The sequence below is a fragment of the Lepus europaeus genome, chromosome 9 (genome assembly GCF_033115175.1).
Source record: "Lepus europaeus isolate LE1 chromosome 9, mLepTim1.pri, whole genome shotgun sequence".
Lineage (NCBI taxonomy): Eukaryota > Metazoa > Chordata > Mammalia > Lagomorpha > Leporidae > Lepus > Lepus europaeus.
Window position 1 is genome coordinate 39362201 of NC_084835.1, and position 23742 is coordinate 39385942.

A 23742-nucleotide genomic window follows, 5' to 3' on the forward strand; every position below is an offset into this window, starting at 1 on the left:
TGTCAACTTTCACATCACAGCATTTTGCTTTCATCTAAAACAATGGTAAGCATCATTATACTTGTTACGTAGCCATGAGCCATACCATTCATCAACTTTCTGATTGAAACAAAAGGCTTTCTTCCCCATTTTCACAGTGAGAAATGCTCTTCTTCAGCTTTATAGGAAAATAAACCAAGATAGCAAAAAGACGAGGGTACCCATCACTGTGCAGAAAATCAACAATAAAAAATTTTAATGTCATTTACTGTGGACCCTTCTAATTGTCAGAGGTATTCTAAGTACTGTGCATTCATTCTTGTCAACTCTAGGTGTATGCTTCTTTACTGATTAAAAATAAGAATAATAATGAAACCCTGAGGCTTAAAGAGGTAAAGAAATCTGCCCAAGAATCACACAGGAAATGATAAAATTCCTGGCCAGGCAGGATTTGCTGTATTACCAGGGTACTATGCTATCCCATGCTGTTCAAACTTTCATGTGCATACAAATTAGCTGAAGATTCTGTTAAACATATATTCTGATTCAGTAGGTCTGGAGTGGGGCCTGAGATTCTGAATTTCTCACAAGCTCCCCAAGCATGAGGAGGAAACTGGTCCACTGACCATACCTTAATGAACAAGGCACTGTATGACAGCTCCTTCTCTTTCAATGGAATGGTCTTTCATTGACTTTGAGTCAGAAGCCCTCAACTGAGAACTTGACCCTAATTTGAGACAACACGGAGACAAGAAATATACCAATCCAGAAGCAATAGTGGTTATGGAATGCATACATTTCCATGTATTTTTTACAGTAAAAATGCATTAAAAAATCTTTCACAAAAGAAACTTAAAAAATACAAGTAGAGTGGTGAGTCCTCCCCCCCCAACATTCTTTCAGGCATCCACTGTGTAATGGAAGGAGAGGAACTCCTAAATGGTTTGACTGAATCATACAAAATATTCATCCATCATCTTGCATCAAGACATTGACATGAAGTGGGGGATTAGGGAAAGTAGGCTCACAAGAATCGGTTTTCAATTCAAGGTTACAGTAGTTCAAAGAAACTCATATCTTTCTGCTGAATGCAAAGTCCCTGTACAGTACAGTATTTCCAAAGCAAATCTGGTATGTGGAATTCAGGTGAAATCATCACATCAAATGCCCACGGACTCAGACAAGCCCAGGTGGGTAGGACATAGATTTTGAAGATGTCAAATATCATCTCTTACAAGAAGAAAGACATCATGATGTTAACTTCAGGATGGACTCCAAAAATTCACCTTGATTTCATTTAGTTAAAACTCTGGACCACAATTGAGAGCATCAGTCATTTAACATCACAGATTTTGCGAGAACCAGTAAAAAAATCCTAGCAGTGGAGCCTTCGGGATAAAATCTCCAAAGCTGGCTCTGAGGAAATTGATGAAAAAGAACATCATCATTCAGTTGTACTCTTCCTTACCCTTATCACTGCAGTCAATATATGCTTTGTACAGAAAACTCTGATAATAAAAATAGCCTTCATAGACTTTCCATTGTTAGCTACAGAATGCACATTTCGTCTGTTCCAGGAACCTGGTTTTTTTTTTTTTTGCATGTCCACACAGCTATAGCTACTCATTCTAATGTTGTGTATAAACCCATAAGTCAAATAAAGCTATGAACAATGTAGTATTTATATATGCATAGTGTTTTATAAAAAGATTGGCCCCCATACTGCTTTTCATCAATACAGAAAGAGCATTAAATCCATAGCACACTGCAAGAAATAAATGAGTGAACAGAGAATGCAAACAAGTGCTTAATAATTCACAAGCAGGCTCACCATGGAGAAAGTGATGATATTCAAACCAACTAAAGCTTTAGAGAAGTACTTATATAGTCTCCAGGTTTAAAACAACTTTACATACCTGATTTAGTTTACATTAAAATATACCCCATGAATCAATTTGTTCCATATTCAGAAATATAAACACATATCACATTCCTCACAGCTAAATTTTTGTCATAAATTCTCTTTTGTACAAGAAAAAGAAGGCAACAGTTGTTTTTTTTTTTTTTTTCAACAGGCTCTATTAAATACAATTTTAAAGTCTGTACACACTATGATTGGCTGGTTTTCTCTTTTTATGTCTATTTTTTTTACAGTACCATGGGAACAACAGTGATTGACTTGCAAAGTTTTGTGTCTGTACGGAAAATGCAGAACAGTACTACAGAAATACACAACGCACTGTAAGCAGCGGTTTGCTGTAGTGGTCCAACAGGTACAAGCAAACGTTTTGGCTCAGCTAGGCAGTAATCCACTCAAACCACATCCTGGTGCTACCGCCGACCCAACCCTACCTCCCATGGGATTGAAAAAAAGAATGGAACTTTTCTGAAAGAAGGAATGTTATGTTTTGTTCTGCTGTCCAAAGACTCAAAGGACAGGGTCCTGAAGGCAGCCGTTCCCCAGACTGATCTAGAACACTGGGATCACCTTCTTCCTCCCCCTGCCATCGACCTAGAGGCTTGGACTGCGGTTTCCACGTGCAATGGGCATTTCTGAGAATGCACCCCCAAACCCTCACTTCTTTAAGTATCAACAGAGAGGTCCCTTCCACCAAGGCTCATTCCCTCCTCCCCAGTTTTGGGCAAGGCAGCCATGGGCTTCTCCCTCATATGGGGGCATGTTGTCCCCCACTCCATCTGACAAACACAGCCTCAAATCTGGCAACACAGAAGGTGTCGATGTGTCCTTTCTAGAAGGTGAGCAAAGCCATGACCTTACTAGATGTTGGAGATGCCAATGAACCTGACCCATGCTTGGGCTGCATTTGGGTAATGGCGGCCAACCTTTGCTTCTCTGTGCTTTCTTGGACCAGGAAGGGTAACCACTGTTTTTTTGAACCAACCAGAATTCAAGAACATGAAATTCCCTTGAGCTGTGTCTGGTAGCTATAAATATCCTTCATTTGCCATAGTAGTCTCCTCATACTGTTCGCTTTATTTTAGGATCATTGGCAATCCTAATTCATCCCCAAGGGTCCTCAGCTTTCACAAATAAAACTTTGCCTTTTTGTTCTCCGCTCTGAAGAAAAACTCCCGACTATAGTATAGTACTACATCACTACATAACAGTCGATATCAAATTAATGACACTTAATAATTTCCCTTAGAGAAAACGACCAACAGCCCCATTTAACCAGGAGAGAAAAAAGGCAACCCTCCCAAAAGGGAATAATTCTTGATCGTTCTACAGTACACGTAGAAACAAAAACCTATATCCCTTTGGGCTAGAATTTGGCAAATAATTTCCAAAAGAAAAAAAAAGGTATGCATTTAAAAATATTTTCTTTAATTTTATACATCAGGCACAACACTTTTCATATATATTTTTTTTTCTTAAAAGATTTCAAACGCATAAAATGTCCATCGCTCTTCACAGGATCCACAGGGGCCGGATGCTTCCCTTAGGTAAGACACTGAAGGATTTCAGGTTCGTGACCTGCCTCGTAGAACCTTTGACACGGTAAAGGTTGGAACGGGATCCAGAGCCTCAGATACTGAGGTCGGTGCTACATTCTTTGTAGGGTCGCCTCCTCTGCTCCGGGGCCTGTCTGGAACTCTTCCCGCTCGCCTCCTCCCTCTCCCGGGGGCCGACTCTGTCCTCCCTGCTCCTCCGGTCCAGCGACCGCTCGCGCCTGCGCTCGGGGGAGCGCGCCCGCCGGCGGTCGGTGGACTTGGCTCTCCTCTCGGGCGAGCCCGCCCTCCTGCGCTCCGGAGACCGCCTCTGGTCCAAGAGCCTCTCCAGAGACCTCCTCCGACGGCCGGGGGAGCTGTCCCTGCCGCGGCCCGGGGAGCGCTCCCGCCGGCGCTCCGGAGACCCGTCTCGTCGCTTCTCGCGCCTCTCCAGGGTGTTGTCGGCGCTGCGGGTGCCTTCCCTGCGCTTCTCCGGGGGTCTCCTCTTGGGGCCGTTGGCCGCCGAGCGCTCTGGCTGCGCGTCTCTCCGGCCGTCGGCGGCGGCGGCCCGGTCCTTGGGTCGGCAAGCCCCGCCGTCGGGTTTTCTAGAAGTTCCGTTCCAGGTGTGGTGCTCGCTGGGCTGTCTGCTGCCATACTCTCTGCTGCCTTTTGCGTCTCTCGCGTGGGCCCGCCTTTCCCCATGGGGTGATGATTTGTGAAGATCGGGTGGGTAACTGGACTCCAATGACGGATGCGGCCGGCGGTCGGGCGGCGCGGCCCTCACTTGCGGAACCCCTTGTGCACCGGAGGGGGCGCCGTTCCGGTCGCCGCCGGGGTCTGCGAGCAAGACAAAGGAGAGGCACGGTTTGGTACAGGGACCTTCAGCGCCTGTCCCCACGCCCACCCACGCCTGACTCATTAGTCACAGCCAACAGACAACTGTTAAAGCGGTCAGACTGGAAGCCGCTAACCCTCGGTTACTGGATGGACGGCTGCATCTAGCTAGGGTTACTAACTAGTACTGGGGGCCTTGGCTGGACTCAGGACAGAGACCAGTAAAGGATGCAGGAAATCCGTCATGATTTGTTCTCTCCACAGGCGCAGCCCAGATTGTCTGCTAGCCCTCAGGACTGCCCCACCGCCATTAACCCTTGCTCTTCTGCACGCCTCCCCCACCTCCACCCTTTCTCTTCTGCCCCTCAACCCTCCTCCACACACCCCCGCCCGGGGGGGGGGGTATTCTTTCCTTAACAGAATACTTGTTCTGATTTGCTTAGAATATCCTGGCATATTGACCTGGAGGGGCAGGATGGAAGCTTCCTGGGGGATGGAAAAAGGCTACCTCTTCTCTGGGTGGCAGGGCAGACACATTGCACAGTCTGCCTGGAACTGTGCATTTTACTGGCTGCAGCACACGCTTCTGTTTTAAAAGGGGACCCAGTGTGGCGGCAAAGGAGACGGTGGCGGCAACACCTGGGCCACGCTGACGAGTGGCACATGTGACAGGCACACAAGGGGCTGCTCAACTATGCTACTTCTGTGTCTGTCACTCTCCTTTAGTGTACGTTTAAAAATAAGGAACTTTTTTATTGAAATGTGGACTTTCTGGAAAAAAAGGGAGGAGATGAGGTTGTTAGCAACACATTTGAAATTCCATGAGGCTCAGATTAAAAAAAAACACTCCAGGTTTCCAGGTCCTTTTCCTCTGTGACATACAAAGCAGCCAAAATGAGTTCTAGGAGCTGTGGAGTCACTGGACTGCTTCTTAACAACACTGAGATATCTTAAAAGCAGGGAGGCCCATGACAGCCCATACTGATGGTTATTAAACTATCAGAAACAACCCCGCAAATGTTTCCGGTGGTTTCCTGAGTTTAAGAGAAGCAGGGACACTCTGTTGTAACAGAAGCTAGCAAGTCAAACTGAGTGAAACCATTCCAGGCCAGACTTGCTGTGCCGGCCTGAGACTGTGAGACAAAGCAATCCCTGGGGCTCTTTAAGGATCTCCCATGAGGCAACAAGGTCAAGAGTAAGCAATTAATCTGCTTCATGAATGATCTCTGAAAACCCAGGGTGCATGTTCACCAAAGCTGGAATACAGCCTAGGGCAAGGGTCAGCAGGTTTTTCTCATGGGCCGGATGGTAAACATTCTGGGCTTTTCAATGCCAGTCATTCAACTCTGTCAACTGTGGTGCAAAAGACCGAGGCCGCACATAAAACAAACAAGTGCGGCTATGAGCCAAGAAAAATCTGTTTACAAAAATAGGCTGTGTAGAGGACTGGGCTCACGGGCTGTAGTGGGCCAAGCAAGAGCTGGACCTCCAGAAAATCTCACCTAGCTCTAGCTACCAGCAAGCCCTACTACCTGGTTTGAGGACTCTGTGTTCACGTAAGGTTCATTCTGTCTAAATGCTGGGTGGACGACTAGAACAAAAACACAGACAGGTTCTGGACAAAAACCACAGATCTGGGTGAGGGAAGGTGCCTCCGTTGCTATCCTAAATCTAAGGTGGGATTCTTCTGTCTACTTTTAAGACAAGGCATAGCAAGACTTCCACAGGGTCAGCAGTGTACTTACAATTCCAAGAACGCGGGGTGCTCAGAATGAATTGCCAAACATATCAAAATAGAGCTAAGCAGAAGCAATGAGGAAATTAGGCCACAGCACAGAAACACCTAGTATTGATTGAGCTACAAACCGTAGTTTGATTATGGCCCATAAGGTAGAAGCAAGCCTCCCCGAGCTTTTCATTTCTCATACATGCAGCGATATTAGGAGGTATCATCGCTGTAGGAGGAGGGCCCAGCACCAAGAACAGTCAGAGAGAGAGAGAAAGAGAGAAAGAGAAGAAGTTGAACATTTAGATTCCCTATAACAAAAAGGAAAGAACAAAAAAAATCTGCATTTGTTAACATAGGGCAAAGAGAGTTTATTTGTCCAGTCAGACAGTCTAAGGCAACACTCATATAAGGCTGCAGAGACCGCGATTGGGGACAGTGACATTTTTACACAGCCATCAGGTGACTTGAGTACCCGGACAGTAGATGCATCCTTTTTTTGTTTTGTTTTGAAACAACTGGAACAATGACAGGCTGGCATAGGAGAGCATTAACAATAAACAACCAAAGAACAAAGGCCCCTCGGTCCCTCCCCTCCCCTTCCTTCCCCCACCCCAAGACCGCGGCAGTTAAATTAAGTACAAAAAACTCATTACAAAAATAGCCTCACAGAGAAGCAGGTTCCAATCATGTCAGAAAAATATTGGAACTTAACATATTATAACCCATTTGCGACTCTAATCGATAGAATTAGAGAGATTTCAGTCCAAATGAAGCATGGAGACATTACAGCAGCACAACCCTGGCAGGTTCGACCCTTCTTGGAAAACCGTGTATTTAAACGATCTTTATTTTTAGCCCAAAGAACATTTGTTAGTGTTGGATTTTCATCCTCAGTGCAACAGACATAGATTTTGAGAAGGTACACAGGTTACTGACGATGACTCTCAAATGAAATATCACATCCAACAGAAGCGTAGGAGAGACAGAAAAGGGACACAGTGTTACACAGTTTCAGTGGCATCAATACACCAAACGGTCAGAAGTTTAGTACAGTGCACAGCCATGGCATCTTCATGTCGTCAAAAATACTTCTGGGGTTGGCCACATGTATCTAAAGGGGCCTTGTCTGATACTCACCACACTCCACCCCCCACCACCTGGGGCCCCCTGTATTTTGCACCTGTACAAATCAATGTCCAACATGTGGGGAGCTGCATCTGAATGAAGGGTCTCCTCCAGTCCCAAATGCAGCAGGAATTGTGCAGAAGGACTTCCAGCCAAGAGGGGCATCACAGATAAATCCCTAATAAAGGGGACCAATGTATATGGGGACCATTCAATCACAGTTTCTATAGAAACTTTTGTAGACCTTTGGTTGGGAAAAAAAAGCCCTACATCTAGGGCATAGCTTCCTTTTAGTAAATTTAAACAAGCATCTCAAATAAATAGGACATGATTATTACAATATACAATATTTTGCCCTCAGGATACTAAGCTATATCATTGCTGTCTACTCAAATCATGTCTAAAGATATGACAAAGGAAGAACTCTACGTACAACCTGGCTTTCCTCATAGGAAAGGTATAGTGACATGTTTCCCTCATGACGAGCACTGGGAATTGATTTCATCCTTTATCATTTAGGAACATATGGCTAAATGTATCAACAGTTTTTGTGTTTGACAGGAGTGGGCTCCAGTGGTCTTACTGGGGGGTAAGGGACCAGCGAGGGGGATGGAGAATCGTTGTAGACAGAGCAGAAGGGAGATGGGCAGAGCACCCAACTCAGCTCAGTATTTCACGCCTCTTACGACATCAAGGAACCAAAAATAAAAATAAAAATAAAAAATTGTGCCTCAACATACCACTCGGGAAACCTGCTTTCCTGCTTCGTCAAAGGAGGATAGTCATTTTGTGCTAACAATTGGAGCTGAGAAACAGTTTGGCACAGTTCAAACAAACATTCCTTGGCTCTTGGTCGGACTAGACAAAATGTTCTCTCTGATTATCAGAAAGGGGGCTCTACGGATCTTGTCTTAGGCCATGCCCCAGTCCACAGAAGCAAGCGAAAGGATGACATGTGTGTAGATTTCAGAACAAGCGAGGCAAATAATCACATGGTGCGAGAGGCTGGTAAGACACTGGTGAACAGGGGGGAACAAAAAAGCCTTTCCTGCTGCCGTTCTGGAGACAAATTCATGGAGTCATGCCAGGGAAGGAAGGAAGGTTTTCATAGTTTGACCCACCATATTCTGGTACCGAGCCGTCTCCCCGCTTCAGAAACAGGCGAACTCTGCGGCCACCATTCTTAATCAGTTCTATCGCCCGAGAATGCTTCATGTTTTTGGTGGTCTCGCCATTGATCTCTAAAATTTCATCACCGATCTGCCAAGGCGAGAGAGAACAAAGTGACAGAGCTGCCAGAGGTTTCTACCGGCTATTAGGGACTTCATGAGTTCAACTTATTTTTTTTTAAGATTTATTTATTTATTTGAAGGTCAGAGTTAGAGAGAGGTGAGGGAGAGAGAGAGGGAGGGAGAGAGGGAGGGAGAGACAGAGTTCCTCCATCTGCTGGTTTACTCCCCAACTAGCCGCAATGGCTGGAGCTGCGCCCATCTGAAGCCAGGAGCCAAGAGCTTCCTCCGGGTCTCCCACATGGGTAAAGGGGCCCAAGGACTTGGGCCATCTTCTACTGCTTTCCCAGGCCACAACAGAGAGCTGGATCGGAAGAGGAGCAGCTGGGACTCAAATCAGTGCCTAAACGGGATTCTGGCACTGCAGGCAGCGGCCCCACCCACTATGCCACAGCACCAGCCCCAGGTTCAACTATTTTTAAAAAGTTTTTTTTTTTTTTTTTTTTTTATTTGAAAGGTAGAGTAATAGAGACAGAGGAGAGGGACAGAGAAAGAAGCCCTCCATCCACCAGTTCTCTCTCCAAATGGCTGCAATGGCTAGGGCTGGGTCAGGCCGAAGCAAGGAGCCAAGAACCGTAACGGGGTCTTCCACGAGGATGGCAGGGACACAAGTACTTGGGCCATCTTCTACTGCCGACTAGTCAAACTAGCAGAAAGCTGGATCAGGAGCACAAAGTAGCCAGGACTTGAATCAGCAGTCCAAGGGGGGATGTGGACGTCCCAAGCAGTAGCTCACCACGAAGCCTGCTCCTAAACATCCTTTACTCATTGATTAAACATACATCAGACAATTTTCGATTGCTAGGCTGTAATGGTAAAAAACCAACCAACCAACCCAACACCGCTTGCCCAGGTGACATTCTAATATGGGAAAGACAATTAAGAATTCTCTAGTAAGGCAAAAACAGTTGTGCCACAGAATGTGAAATGTTAAAGAAAAAATGCAAAGCAGTAAGGGGAACGTTAGCTCCTGAGGGAAAGAGGCTGCAATAAGCTGCTATAGGGTGGCTCCGCTCATCCTGGCCTCCCTGGCTGCTCACATTCTGAGCCATGTCCTGCCTCTGAAAGTGAACCGTATCTAGTGACTTGCTTCTAATAACTGGAATATGGCAAACATGATGTCAGTTCAAATAGCCCTGGATCCCATCTCCCTTGTTGTCTCTGAAAGACGTTCTGAGTCACCCTATGGAGTGCCTAGAAAAATAATGGAAGGCTCCAGCCACCAGCCCGAAAGGCACTAAATCCTGCTGACAACCACATGAGTGACCTTAGAAACACCCATTCCTCAGATGACCTTCTCAGGAGAGACCCAGGTCTGGGATGCCTCACTTCACACAGCATCTACTATGTGTCAGTCCCTTCTGTAGGCACTGGAGATGAAGGAGTAACCAAGAAAGGCCCGATCTCTGCTCGCATGGCCCTGATTTAAGGAAACAGGAAAAGCACTGGCTTTAGGGTCTAAAGCCTTGAACTTGAATCCTACCACTTGTCAGTAAAGTCATCTTGTGCAAGTCCTTTAACTTCCTGGAGTCCATATCCTCATCTGCAGAAGAGCTTGTAACACCCACGTCTACCAAACTGCAGTGATTGGGCCCAGCGCTGAGGTGTAGCAGGTAAAGCTGCCGCCTGCGGTGCTGCCATCCCGTATGGGCACTGGTTCGTGTCTCGGCTGTTCCACTTCCGATCCAGCTCTCTGCTATGGCCTAGGAAAGCAGTGGAGGGTGGCCCAGGTGCTTGGGCCCCTGAACCCATGTGGGAGACCCAGAGGAAGCTCCTGGCTTTGGAATGGCACAGCTCCGGCCATTGCGGCCATCTGGGAAATGAACCAGCAGATAGAAGACACCTCTCTCTCTCTCTCTGCCTCTCTTCTTTCTGTGTAACTCTTTCAAATAAATAAATCTAAAAAAAAAAAAAAAAAAAAAAAAAAAAAAAAAAGAAAGGAAGAGAAAACCCAAAAAACTGCAATGATCAAACTGAACAATACACATAAATATGATGTGTGAACTCCATGTCTTTATGGAAAATACCATGACAATCATATTTCATGCAATCTGAAACTTCAAAAAAACTATTACAAACCAAGGAGACAGGTTCAGAGCAAGAGATGACACTGTCTTTTAGCTCTATTATATCAGATGCCTGAAAGGACAAAGTTATACATTTTCTGAGACCTCTCCTACATGCAGAACCTGACAAGACTGAATGGAAGTAAGCAAAGCTGAGTGGCTGCACACTGGAAGACATATTTCATTCAAAATGATGACGGATAAGACTAATGATTGAATGGGACTCTAATTATGTGGAACTGTCTTCAGCTATATGTCTTTTTGATGTAAGGGAACCATGTTCTAAGACAAGGAGTGAACAGTGGCACTGTGAAAAATCAGTTCGGTCTTTATCCAGATTCCTGCCCTGCAACTCCTAGAATCCTTGGCAACTTCAAAGTTACAGTGTCTTTCTGAAAGCCCCTGGGTGGCTTCAGGACACGGTTCAGAACTCTCAGTCCCACATCCAGCCTCTAGGGAGAGGTGAGGGGCTAAAGGCTAAGTTGATCACCAATGGCCAATCATTTAATTAATCATTTCTAAGCAATGAAGCCTTCAAAAGTAAACTAAGAAGGACAGGGTTACAGAGAGCGTCTGCAGAGCTGCACATGTGGAAGTTTCTCGGCATTTGGTTCAATGGCTAATTTGCCACTTGAGATGCTCGCCTCCCATATTGCAGAGCCTGGTTTGGGTCCTGACTATTCCTCTTCTGATCCAGCTTTCTGGAAATCCTCATCCTGAGAAGCAACAGGTGAGGGCTCAAGAACTGGAGTGTTTGACACCCATGTGGGAGACCTGGATTGAGTCACGCATTCCTAGCTTTTGATTGGCCCAGTCCTGGCTAATGTGGGCATTTGGTAAGTGCACCAGCAAATGGGAGATCTCTTTTCAACTCACACACACAGTCTCTCTCTGCCTCAATGCCTTTCAAATAAAATGAAAATAAACAAACATTAAAAAAAATTCAGTCTGGTGCTGGTGCTGTGGCATAGCAGGTAAAGTTGCTGCCTGCAGCACCAGCATTCCATATGGATGTCGGTTCAAGTCCCGGCTGCTCCTTCCAATCCAGCTCCCTGCTAAAGTGCCTGGGAAAGCAGCAGAAGATGGCCCAAGTCCTTGGGCCCCTATACCCTCAAAGAAGACCCAGAAGAAGAAGCTCCTGGCTCTGGCTCCTGGCTTCAGACTGGCCCAGCTCCAGCTGTTGTGGCCACTTGGGGAGTGAACCAGCAGATGGAAGATTTCTCCACTTACCCCCATCTCTTTCTTTCTCTCTCTGTAATTCTGACTTTTAAATAAATAAATAAATCTTTAAAAACAAAAAAATTTCAGTCTGAAGAAGTTTAAAAATTAAAATTGCACCTGAAGCACAAGTACAGTATTAAGCACTCACAATTGCTCAGTTTTTTTTCTCTTGGAGCACTAATTTCATTCACTTGGGTCCCTCCTGACCTAGCTGTCATGATTCCTTTCAGTTGGTTGCCAATGGCTTCCACGGTAGGTGACTTACCTATAATGAGTATATAATTTATCTTCTCACAGTCATCTCATCTGCCCAGGAGACTGACACACTCATCCACAGTAACATGTATCAGACAGAGCACAGTAACTTTTGGCATTTGTGTAATTAAAATTTGCAGCTTTGATTACTTCCAAGCAACCCTGAATATTAACACCATGGAGTCACTGGCCCTGTGCTAAGAGCCAACTCGTTCTCTCTCAGGCTAGACTGAAGCAGCTGGAAGAAAACAGAGCTCCTGGCCCAGAATATTCTAGGCCATGTGGCTTCCCGCTCTGTGAGCATCCTGGGATATCCAGGAATTGTGAAACACCTGCCTCATGGGAATATGCACAGGAACTATGGAAATGGGATTCAGAACATATTGACTTTAATATGTTATAAGTTGTTTGGATCTTTGGTTTAATCCCAAAGAGTTTAAAGGAATCACTGAACTTCAGGAGCTGCAACTATGTTTTAGGGAGAAATACAGGACATGGTGGCAGTTAGAGTCTTGAAAACTGCAGAAAATAATTCCCATGACTGTGAACCTTGTGGCCATGTTTGTCCACAGGTGCCTGCAGGTGGTCTGTTGACATCGACTCCAGACTCCAACCCCTACTTACCCTCATCTTGCCACACCTTTCGGCAGGACCGTCCTCTGCTAAGCGCAGAACATACAGGTCCATGTTATACTCCCGGCCCCCTCGAAGACTAAAGCCAAACCCTTTGGCTCCTCTTTCCAGTTCCACAGTGTAAAAGTCTTGCTCCTGTTTAAAGAAATTAAATTCAGCAATTCTGGGAAAACACCCACATCTCTTCCAAAGCATTCCCTAATACGTTGACTTGGTAAAAAAGGTACAATCTCTGTTCCCTCCATGGTGCTTCTTAATTGCCTTTTAATCTTAGTCATTCATCTCAGAAGGTGGAAATCAAGAATTTGAAAACATGAGCATGCCTACACGGACACATGGATTCATTACAACACATATGTACTAAGATGTAATCATTGGGGGCGCTATTTGCATTTGGGGCAGGAAGACTCCATGGCATGATACAGTCTCATTGGCTGCAGGAAGTTCAATGCCCCTGACCCATACCAGATAAATGCGAGCAGTGCCCATGTGGATTCCAACTACCTCTACACATATGGGGAGGAGTTCCTGTATTGGTAAAAGAGAATGGCAGACAGATCACTGAAAGCTCCCAGGGTAGCTAGCAAAACAGGAACCTGTTGAACTTTACATCACCCTATGCTTCTCAATTTTGTTCCACCTGCTCTTACATGCGCACTCTTATTTTAGGGTGTCGCGTGAAATTCACAAGCCTGAGAAACCCCTTATCAGAAAGACATTTTCTTGGCAGAAATACATTTATGAAAAGCATGAGTAGATATTAGCAGCTTTGCTCTTGCTTTGATTGTCAATCCTTGAAATGGCTCTTCATTTTGTAATTTTTTTCCCTCAAAAAGGATATTTAGGAATATCTTTCAAAGCTAGTAAAATAAACATCATTTCCTAGACCACGAAATGAGAGCATGTATTTAGTAACTCACCTCCCCAGAGGTTATTTACTTTACATTAAGGACACCTTTTACAAAACAACTTGTAAAAACACCTTCAGGAAGTTAGAAGGAAATGTGCTAAGTATGCGGAGATAAAAGGGGAGACAGCTCTCACCTGTGTTGCCTGGGGTGCTTTGAACTCAAACTGAGATTCCTGCTTTGGTTTGGTGGTATTCCTGCTGAGGAGAGAGAAATGGATGGGGAAAACTGAGAGCGAGGCAAGGGCATGGTTGGTCATGCTGGGGACCACATCTCCCCTTTCAACCAGAAGGAAACCAAAGCCACGGCTGACCTTGTCTCCTGGGCCCCTTGCTGGGAAGGGGTGTGCGTGGTGGTGATGGTGGCGATCTTCTCCGCGTTGGTCAGCAAGGTGGCATTTGATGACTCTGCAGGGACAGTGAGAACACAGAGCAATGAAGACCCTGAACTAGCCCTGGCCCAACTGGGAGGCGTGCAGAAGCCCTGCATCGGAACAAGTCTGACTTCCCTAGCCCCATGTCAAATGACTGGACTCCAATTTCTAAACCGTCAGGAGCTTTAAACATGAACCATTCTAAATGCGATGTGGTGGGCTGTGTATGCTTCAAGGATCCCAACCAGACTTCGCCCAAAATGAAATGAAGTGTTTGCTAAAGAATATGCTGCTGCTTTAAGATCACAGCCAAGGTAGGTGTCTCTCCCTCCTCCCTTGCCACTGAAAATTGGCAGCCCCATCAAAACACTACACCACCCTAGACTTATTTTCCAGAATTCCTCTGTTAATGTTTCCTGCAATTTATCAGCAGCATTTAGTGAGTCTGCTGGATGTCCTCATGCAAATACTCAGATCGGAAGTGTGCTAACGTCTTGTTAAGCACACACACAATATCCACTGTCTTCCCTACTACTTTTAATGGAGCACAGATGAAAATATGGAACTCTTGACAGATCTCATCTAGTATCACTCATGAAAGATTAATTTTAAAACTCGCATTCGTTAGAACCACAGTTTGTAAATACCAGCTGTATAAATTATAAAGCCACCTTCACGTAATGAATAGGATTAGATTCCTATGTAAATGGACTTTCTTTTCCACTAATCACAGTCCTAAGCAACATCATTAATCTCTACAAGCTTGGCGGCACAGAATCTGAAAACCCTCTTGAGTTTAACTGCAGACAGCATCCCAATAGAAAAGACAGAACAAATGTCTCTGTGCGTCTGTGCTTTGCTCTGCTTTTACTATGCCCATATGCCTTGTGACCCTCCAAAGAGGGGAGGCAGTGCTTAGTACTGGGACACAGTGGAGCATAACAGTTATGAGGTCAGATTCTGGAGTCAGTCTGTCTGACTTTGTGCCCTAGGTCCTTGCAATTTACTGTCTGGGACTTCAGCAAAGTGATTTGAACTTTTGCAGCCTCAGCTATCTCCACGGTAGCTGGAGGACAACAGAATTATCAAAACACATTGATGCAAAGATTACCCAAGAGGAATATGGTTGGGATAGTGTGTGCCACACAAAAACTGCTCAAAACATGACCAGCACATATTTGGTAGCCTGTCCTGATGACTGTGATCGTAATATTACAAGCACAATATGAGTACGCTTTTGCGACTGTTGTCTTTACAAAATTCCTTCCTGAGCCTTGGAAGTGATATCACTCCCAGTTAAGGGGCAGCTAGCCAGCAGGACCCAAGTGATGATCCTGGGTGATATTTCATAGAGCCTGCCTGCTCACCCTGTCAGGAATCAGACCGAGGGCACGACATGTCAGTTTGACTCTCCAGAACTTTCATTCACACAGGGTAACAGACTTCACTGTAAGTATGCTATGGACTCTCTGGACAAGACTCTATGGACAAGATCATCTGGGTCATGGGGAAATCACAGGAAGTCAAAAAGAATGTTTCCTTGTGAAGCCATCATAATGAGCGGGCAGTGCAATGGTTTCCTTTTAAAGTTCTCGTGTCTTGCTGGCAGCCAGTTTCTAGTCACATCAGATCCCATTCTTGAACAATTACTCTGTTTCTGCTGATTCATGATTTGATGAGATCAAACAGAAATTCCTTTACTCATTTTCCTTCTATTGTTCATTTGCTCCTTATTCCATTTATATTGACATGAAATTTTTTTCTGGGTTGAAGCTTAACTTTGAGTATTTTTAAAATGAACATTTCCTATGCAACTATCTGAAGTTGCTGAATTCTCCTCATTTTGTTATTCTTATCTAAACAGCTACTATTTTCTGTTCATTTTACAATGATCAGTGCCAAACAAGCACTGTCCAAAGTTCATTATCATATATATTGCTTCATTTCAGGTGCAATTATGGCTCCACTCCACAGGTAGAGACACTGAGGCATAGAAAGGCAGATAACAGGCCGAAGGTCACCCAGGAACAAGTAGAATTAGTCCCAGGGCCTGTCTGACAGCTAACTTTTATTCTGTGTACCTGGGAATTCTGTGTTGATATCAAGGAAGTAACATCTAATTGGTACATTCCTTTCAGATAAGCAATATTTCTTTTCCAACAGGTAGATAGCCCCATGGTCACTAAGCAGTATCAAGGATTAATTAAAATACAAACTACCCCTCTCTGACTGCTAGATTTGATGGGCTTTCTTCAGAGCACCAAAATAATATCCAGCATACCTTAAATGTCAAAGATGCTTTTATAACATCAGTAAAATTCTAAGTATTTTTCACGAACCTAAAATCTTCACTTGGAATTAAACCATCCTGCTTTTTGATGCTCTTTAGCTTTGAAAATACAGAGACACAACCCAGTATCAAAGAGTTCTATCCCAAAGCAAATTTTGCCCTATATCACAGAACAAACAGCAAAGAATGGCCTGAAACAAGAGGATGAATCTCCCTGCCCCCCAGCAGCACAGTCTGTTAGGAAGGGTGTCAATATATTTGACTTTTAAAACCCTGAGGCAAGATGGACAGATTGGATATTTTCATGACAAATTCCAGAAGGTACCCTCTGTCCTTTATGAAGCAACTTTACAACTTTACACCTACTGCAGCTCTCCCACAGGCATGAAATGCATATCACCCAACTTTCCCTAGTGGTCAGGTGTCAAGAGAGCACATCCTTGGCTCTCAGGGCACTGCCACCACCTGTTCTCAATCAGGGCACTTACTCTTGCGACAGGAGTTTCTGTCTAGGATTTCAGCCTGTCTCCCAGACAATTGATCACAATTCTAATTTTGTTCTCATGCTGTATTCTTAGCCACTGCCCCCTCCTTAAAGAATCAACAACAGAAAGCGAAGCAAATCAACAAAGGATGTGATCATTCTTTTCATGTATATTTTAATGCACAAACATACATGTAATAAATATCTGAGGGAAAATTTGAATCCTATAAATATTTGAAGAGTTCTGGGAGAGTTTTTACCATTCTATGCGTTTGTCAAAGAAACAGCAATTGTTGCCAAGTTTCTCCTCCTATACAAGCAAACACTCTGAACTGGAATGTGCAAATTGGAGATTGCAACTTAAATAATACATTTTTAAGTCATAAATATTTTAATTATCTTGAACTTGATTCAGCCTGATTGGTTCCATGTTAGCCTGGCTCACTCTAGTGCTGCTGTGATTTAAAACTCACCTCACCCAGCACATACAGGGCATTTCTATATAAAGTCAAGTGTGATCTGATATGGTCAACTTCAAGTTCAAATGCAGTCAGTTCAACTTGTCTCTGGGACTTTCTGTGCTGCTGTTATATTTTTTATATCCCTTGTCTGTACCTCATGGGAGAAAAGGTTCTGGGCACACCCTACCTCCCACCTTGGCCCAAAAGACAGTAAAAACAGAGGGGTGAGGACTCCCGTGAGCATGGCCTGTCCCAGATCTGCTGGAAGCTGGCCTTCTAACAGCACAATAACGCCAAGCAAATGGGAGTCATATTTTGGAGCTTTTGTTGATGAGGCAAAAGAGAAACAGGAGAAGTAGAGTGAAGAAATCAAAGACTGACTTGAGAGAAGGAAAAAAAGAGGCAACTGTTGACAAGGAAAAAAAAAAAAAGAATTAGGCAGCATGGACCAAAGAAGTGGATTCAGAAGGAACATTTCCAAGCACCACCCATGCAAGCAGGCACCTTCCTGAAGTGTTGCCTGGGGTTTCCAAGAGCAGTGCACCTGACACAGTGGAGTTCTAAGACCTCAGAAACCCGCCTAAGAACTTCAGCCTCCTTGTCGGTATCATGAAACAAATCATCAAGTGACTTGGTGAAGTAAATATTATAATCTATGTTTGAAAGGAAACAGGAAGTCCCTAATGAGGAGATCACCTCCCTTTCATCCTGCAAGCAAACACATCCAACAAATCTTGAGAACGGAAGTGGATTCAGCAAGATTTTCCCTCCATCAAACTAACTCCTCTGCCTCGACTCCAATTTCCAAGATGGCAATTTTCAGCTCCTTTTAAAATATGTGCAACCCATGTCCACCCTTTGCCAGACCTGATTCCCTTTACCGGGCTTCTGACAGTTATAAAGTGACTGGTGAAGAGTTTAATTTTCACAACAACGATCTCCTGAAAAAGTTTGAATGAGATCACAACCACAGCAGACCATGTGTTGCCTTAAAAAAAAAAAAAATCACTCCTTCACTTTATTACACCTACTTCATGTTCACTTTGTGCTAGCCAAGGCAGCACACGAGATGCCTACCTGAATTTTATATTTTTAAGCACTAAAGGTTAAAAAAAATATGCCCCTGTTTTCCAACTGGTGTTCAAGTTTTCATAAATATTTTCCATCATACCTGATTAAGTCAAACGTAGTGTGTGTGTGTGTGTGCACACGAGCGCTTCAATATAAGCTGCTTCTGCATATTCATGTATCCCCCGATTTCAAGCTCCTGACTAGAACAGACCCAGCTCTCCTGACTGTTTTTGAAGTCTCTCCATGGCACATAGAAAAAATGTATCTAACTTTATAGAGTAAATGTGGTGCTCTCAACCAGTTCTTGCTTTATTTTTCTGATTTCCTTCATTTGTTCCATTAGGAATCTATAGTCTCTCATCTTGCAGTCGCTTCTGTACAGGGTAGTAACTTTCCAGAGTGGTCAGTTGGTGGAATGGCCCCAGAACACACAATAAGTTCTTATCCACGGATTAGCAGGAAGAGGGAGAAGCAGACCACCATTCAAGAATATATATTTTCCCTCCACCACTGGTGTGAGATATTTTTGACAAACAGAAAGATTTTTGTTGTTGAAATCAACAACTTTATTTATTTATTCTGAAAGTACTTTCTTGGGAAGTCCTGATTAGACCACTCAAATTTTGAACTATAAGGCTCATTTTCTTAAAACTAATATACAAAATTATTCATTTGCTGAATAACTTTCACTGATCTCCTGATTTTACAGACCCTCAGCATAGACTTTTTATCACAGTATCCATACAAACCACATTTTCCTCTTGAGGAAATCATACTTTGAGAACGTATATTTTATTTTATAATATCTATAGCAAGAATGAAAAAAAAGTAAACACTTTGGGACAAGTATTACTTTTCTCCCAAGGACAAAGTCATCTTAATATGAAGTTCAACATCTAGGGCTTAATTCTTCAAGGAATAAATACTTATAGCTTCATTTTTATTAGATTTGAATAAGAGGATGAATATTGCTATTTTGTGCTGCATAACATTTCTATGGGAAAAGATGTGGTCTGACCAACTGGATGTTATTGGCACCCACTGCAGATGATGCCAAATGTTCCCTAGGAGGTAGAATAGCCACAAATGCAAAAGAACCAAAAGTCTGAATTAACCATTCAAGCAAAAGAGAACCTACCTCGTTCAACAGACAAAATGTATTGAAAAAATATATATATTTAATTCTTTCTTAATCTCTATCTATACATTTGGGACAAATCATGTAGGCATAAACCCTAAGACACTCCCATTAAATACAAACTATTATACATTCATTGATTCAGAAAAAAGAAACATAAAATTGGCTCTGCCTTGCCATTAACTAGGTTTTGTGATGTCATCATATTATATAGCTCAATTTTAGCTTATTGCTTTAAAAAAATCCATATCTGATTTCTAGAGAGAACATCAGGTGATACTTCCTACCTGCACTGAAACTATTCTATTGAACATCAAAACCAAAATAAATGGGAGAGAGCTGAAGAATTTATGCAACTTTGGCATCTGCAGTAAGTAAGGGTCATGGGACTAGAGGATTAATTAAATAAGAAGGTGAGCTATAGTTTAGTAACAATGGTTCATGTTTGTTTGATGTTATGTTTAGTGAGGATTGGGTAGAGCTGCTTCTATGTCAACACTCTCCAATTACATTAACACTAATGAGAGAGAGACCTGGAGAGAGACACACACAAAGAGAAAGGGAAGAAGGGGGGAGGGAAGGAGAGAGAGTGAGAGGGAGGGGGAAGAGATAAAAGGTAGGCTTCAGTATACTTTACCATCCCCAGGAATGATGCGAAGGGTAACCGTGTTTCCCGCTTCCTTGATTAGGTTGACAATGTCTGAATGGGATTTGTTGGTGATGGAACATCCATTTACTGCCAAGATCCGGTCTCCTACTTTCAGCTTGCCACAGCGGTCAGCGGGGCTCCCCTCAATAATCCGACCTATTTTGTGAGGCATAGCCACACATGCATTGCCTGCTTTGATATCGAGTTTTAATTGTTTTTAAAGTTACGTGGGAATATAGTGAAGGGAGGAGAAAAAGGGTTGAAAAGGGAAAGAGAAGGTTAAGTGTTAATTAATTAAAGCATTAAGCAAATGTTATTCAAAGGAGAGCTCGGCGCCCATGGTCAGAACATTGGCGAACTCCTGGGTAAGGAGCTGCGTCCCCGAAACCAGACATCATGGCTGCAGTCTTTCCTGATTCAACATGGACGGAAAACCCCAGCTTCTCTCTTCACAGCAATTACAAAATTTGGGAAATCTGGCAACTTCGGAAATTCTCCCAAGAGCCCCGAAATAACTCTGCGCCAGCTTATTTTGGGACTGCCAATGTGAAACCCAGAGGGAGGCTGGCTGCCTTTACTCATTGTGTGTTCCCATCACTTCATTTTTGCCAGCTGTTGTGCAAGCTTCTGCCAATGTTTAGTTCTTTTTCCCTTTAGAAAAACAATCCCTGGTTCTGTGGTGAGGCACGAGAGTCGGCTAGCACAGAAAATTCCATCTGCAAACACCTGATGGGCAAACACTGGCACTTGGTGCCTTCTCTCCAAAGCTTTAGGAAAAGAGCACCATGACAACAGATGCACCAAGGGAACACCTAATGTTGAACTTCACTTTTCCTTTCAGGATCTTTGCTCAATCAGCCCATCCTGGGTGCTTCCAAGGTAGGGCTAGACTGGCTCTCATCACCTCTGAAATCTTGCTCCTGCCTCGAAAAGACAACCTTAAGGGAAGATGAAAATCAAGTACCTGATTCACAGCAAGGTTCGAATAATTCCCCAAACCTTCTCCTCTCATGATCGTCCTTCTTATCATCAGTAACCATATGCCCACATTAAGAAAAACCAGGAAAAGGGCATTTGAAGAGGAAGGCTGATTGTGTGTGCACTTTGAGGCACTCAATGTTATTGTTAACTTCTAGACAGTGGTGGGCAACTGGCTCTGCAGCCTGGCGTTAGGTTTCTAGCTGACCATATACTGAGTTTCAAAGTTATTCAAGCAGGTTCACCTATTTTGAGAATTTGCCAATCTGGGGGACCATGAAAACAGTTACGCAGTTGAGTCACCTTTTGGAAAGGAAAATAAAATTAACATGGAAGACCTAGAATCTAATTAAACAGGTTCTTCCACCTTCAGGGTAAGTCTAGACCTTGAGGAAAATACACTTTAATTCCTTTGAATTTCTGCAAACTGGCCTGGCTTTGCGTCACTGGATACGATGTCAAGGTCAAAGCATTTTTAAAAAGAAAACTTGGAATCCAACAGGTAGAGGTAGTGGAAAGCTGCCATACTCGAGTTCAAGGTCTTGATTAAGTTTAGTTCATCTCCAAGCACAACTGGCAAGACAGAGGTAGCAAGCAGCAGATACAAGGCAAGCTCTGCATAGCTCAGAAGTCTCATGCAAGGTATTAGGGCAAGTAAGTTTAATTTGTTTGTTGTAAGAGCCAAAGGAAAACAAAGACCAAAGTGTGAGTGAAAACATCCAATATTCATTATGTAACCCACAGCTTGACACTTGACATATCTGCCATCTCTTTTTAGAAGGTAAAACTGAGAATTCTGAAATAACTGAGAACATCACAGGGTTCAGGAGATCAATCAAATGATAGATCTGAAGAAATAAACTGATGATTTCTTCTCCCCTGCTTGCTTTCTCTTTCTTTTTAAAGCAAGCAGACAACTCTCCAAACTTCATTGAAAAACAAAACCAAAACCCTCCTTGCCATCAGTGTCAGGTCATCCATCCACAACATGCTGCGATGACTTTATTAATGGAGTTCACAGAAGCACTGTTAGTAAGGGGATTTGTTACTGCAGCCACACATGCATACACCTGGCTGAGTCACTGTCCCCTACCAAAATAAAACTTAGGGACAAGACAGCTGTAGCAGGAAGCAATGTACCTTGGTTGCTTAATGGAGGTGAAGTTGAGTTCTAAGGGGTCAGAATTCTAAAGGCATAGAGGACCTTGCTGATAATTAGCCCACAAGTGACCTAGGCCAACAGTCATCAGAGGCCATATTGGGACAGAGCTGTGGCAACTGTCAAAGTCCGTATGCCCTTCCCCTTCTCCCATCATATTCCAAGCTAATTAACAAATTAGCCTGGGAGATGACAGATGACTTTCTAATTAACTGGGAGGGTGGGTCATTTTTTGAAGTGTACAGCTATAATTCGTGCTAGTGGGAAATGTGTTCACAGGTGACCAGCTTCTGGAATTAACTGGGCTCTTATGTGTCTTTGCTACTGCAACCAGAATAGGAACACTGTTTCGCCACACTTGGCTGAAGTATCCAACATCCAGATGAGATAAGAAAATCAAACCACTCTGAAGTCAGATTTTTAACCACTCTTCATCAAGTAAAAGTAAACATATTATTTAAAATAAAAACAGAGATAGCAGGGTATCTCATGCAGTACTTTTACTTCTATTTTTCCTAGGCATTTTATAAGCATCTGAGTCTTTTATAAACTCTTAAGGCCTTCTGAGGCCATTGCTATTCATGCCATCACACCTAAGACCTTTCAAAAGTCTTCTTCCAGCAAAAATTTGGGTCTCCACTGACAAGGAGCTGCTGTTCAAATTCGATGCAAGACTCATGAATGTTTGGGGCTGTGTGTTGTGTGTGATCTTTCAGTAAAGTAGCCGAAATAATTTTAAAAAATGTTTCCAACCTTCAGAAGGCAAAAAAGCTGCCAAACAAACTCTATCCCCAATTACGACTTTAATTACCCAAAGCGAAAAGCATTAAAGCATTTGTGCTAATGAGAGTTTGGCAGACTTTCCCTTTGGAGAGAACACACCTCCTGCATGGTAGGAAGCCCCGGGGGAAATCATCGTGAGCACTCACCGAAGGTCGTGCCTGCTTCGGGCCTGCTCACCGAGGACACGATAACGAAGCCGAAGCCCTCGTTCTCGCCGCGCCTGATCTCCACGTCGTAGGGCTGCACCACGGTGCTCACCACGCCGCTGCCCCCGCCCCCGCCGCTGCCGATGCCGCTGGTGCTGCCGCTGCCTGAGCTCACCGTGTTGAGCGAGTTCTGGCTGCCCTGCGGGGTGCGCTTCTCCTCCGTCAGCGAGGCGGGCTGGTTGCTACTGTGATGAGATGAGGCTGGCGAGGGCACCTCATTTTCTGTTTTGGGGACTGTTAGAGAGAGATGTGTGTCTCAGTCTACCTGGCGTCCCCAAGCGAAGGAAGGTGGCAACTGGCCTCACAGACCTGAGACGCAAGGGACTGAATACAGGTGCTCTTGACAAATACTAACCTTTCAGTACCCACTGAGCCCGAGGAAACCCCAAAGACCAGTCCCAAATCATGTGTCCTTGACAACATCCTAGGTGTCAACATCCACACCTGGACTCCAATCTGCGGCCACATCAGCTCTCCAATTATTTCCACATGGCACAAAGGAAACTAGATACCAAAAGCAGGTTCGTGCTGCACCAACGCCAACCACCATGTCCTTGTCCGAGGCACAGCCACACCTGCACAGGCATGTTGTCATCACCTCCAGTCTCTTTGGTGCTCAGCTTCCTCTTTTCCACCAAGCCAGAGTCCTTAAGCTGCCTGA

At 44.1% G+C, this 23742-nt stretch overlaps 1 protein-coding gene across 21 annotated transcripts in view; it reads right to left on the minus strand.

The window, feature by feature from the left end:
• Nucleotides 1–762: 762 nt before the first annotated feature.
• The window catches only part of MAGI1 (membrane associated guanylate kinase, WW and PDZ domain containing 1), a 679462-nt gene continuing 656482 nt past the window's right edge, over nt 763–23742 (minus strand). For 5 of the 21 annotated variants that reach the window (XM_062201216.1, XM_062201221.1, XM_062201210.1 and 2 more), the window contains 7 exons: nt 23022–23315; nt 19944–20147; nt 13803–13896; nt 13626–13689; nt 12573–12716; nt 8239–8377; nt 763–4266 (listed from right to left, as the gene is read on the minus strand). In XM_062201216.1, coding sequence (XP_062057200.1) covers nt 3527–4266; nt 8239–8377; nt 12573–12716; nt 13626–13689; nt 13803–13896; nt 19944–20147; nt 23022–23315 — 1679 coding nt within the window. In that variant the 3' untranslated portion in view covers nt 763–3526. Of the gene's footprint in view, nt 4267–6129; nt 6219–8238; nt 8378–12572; nt 12717–13625; nt 13690–13802; nt 13897–19943; nt 20148–23021; nt 23316–23742 lie in introns of all 21 variants that reach the window. The other 16 variants (XM_062201219.1, XM_062201222.1, XM_062201214.1 and 13 more) reach the window with 9 other exon arrangements.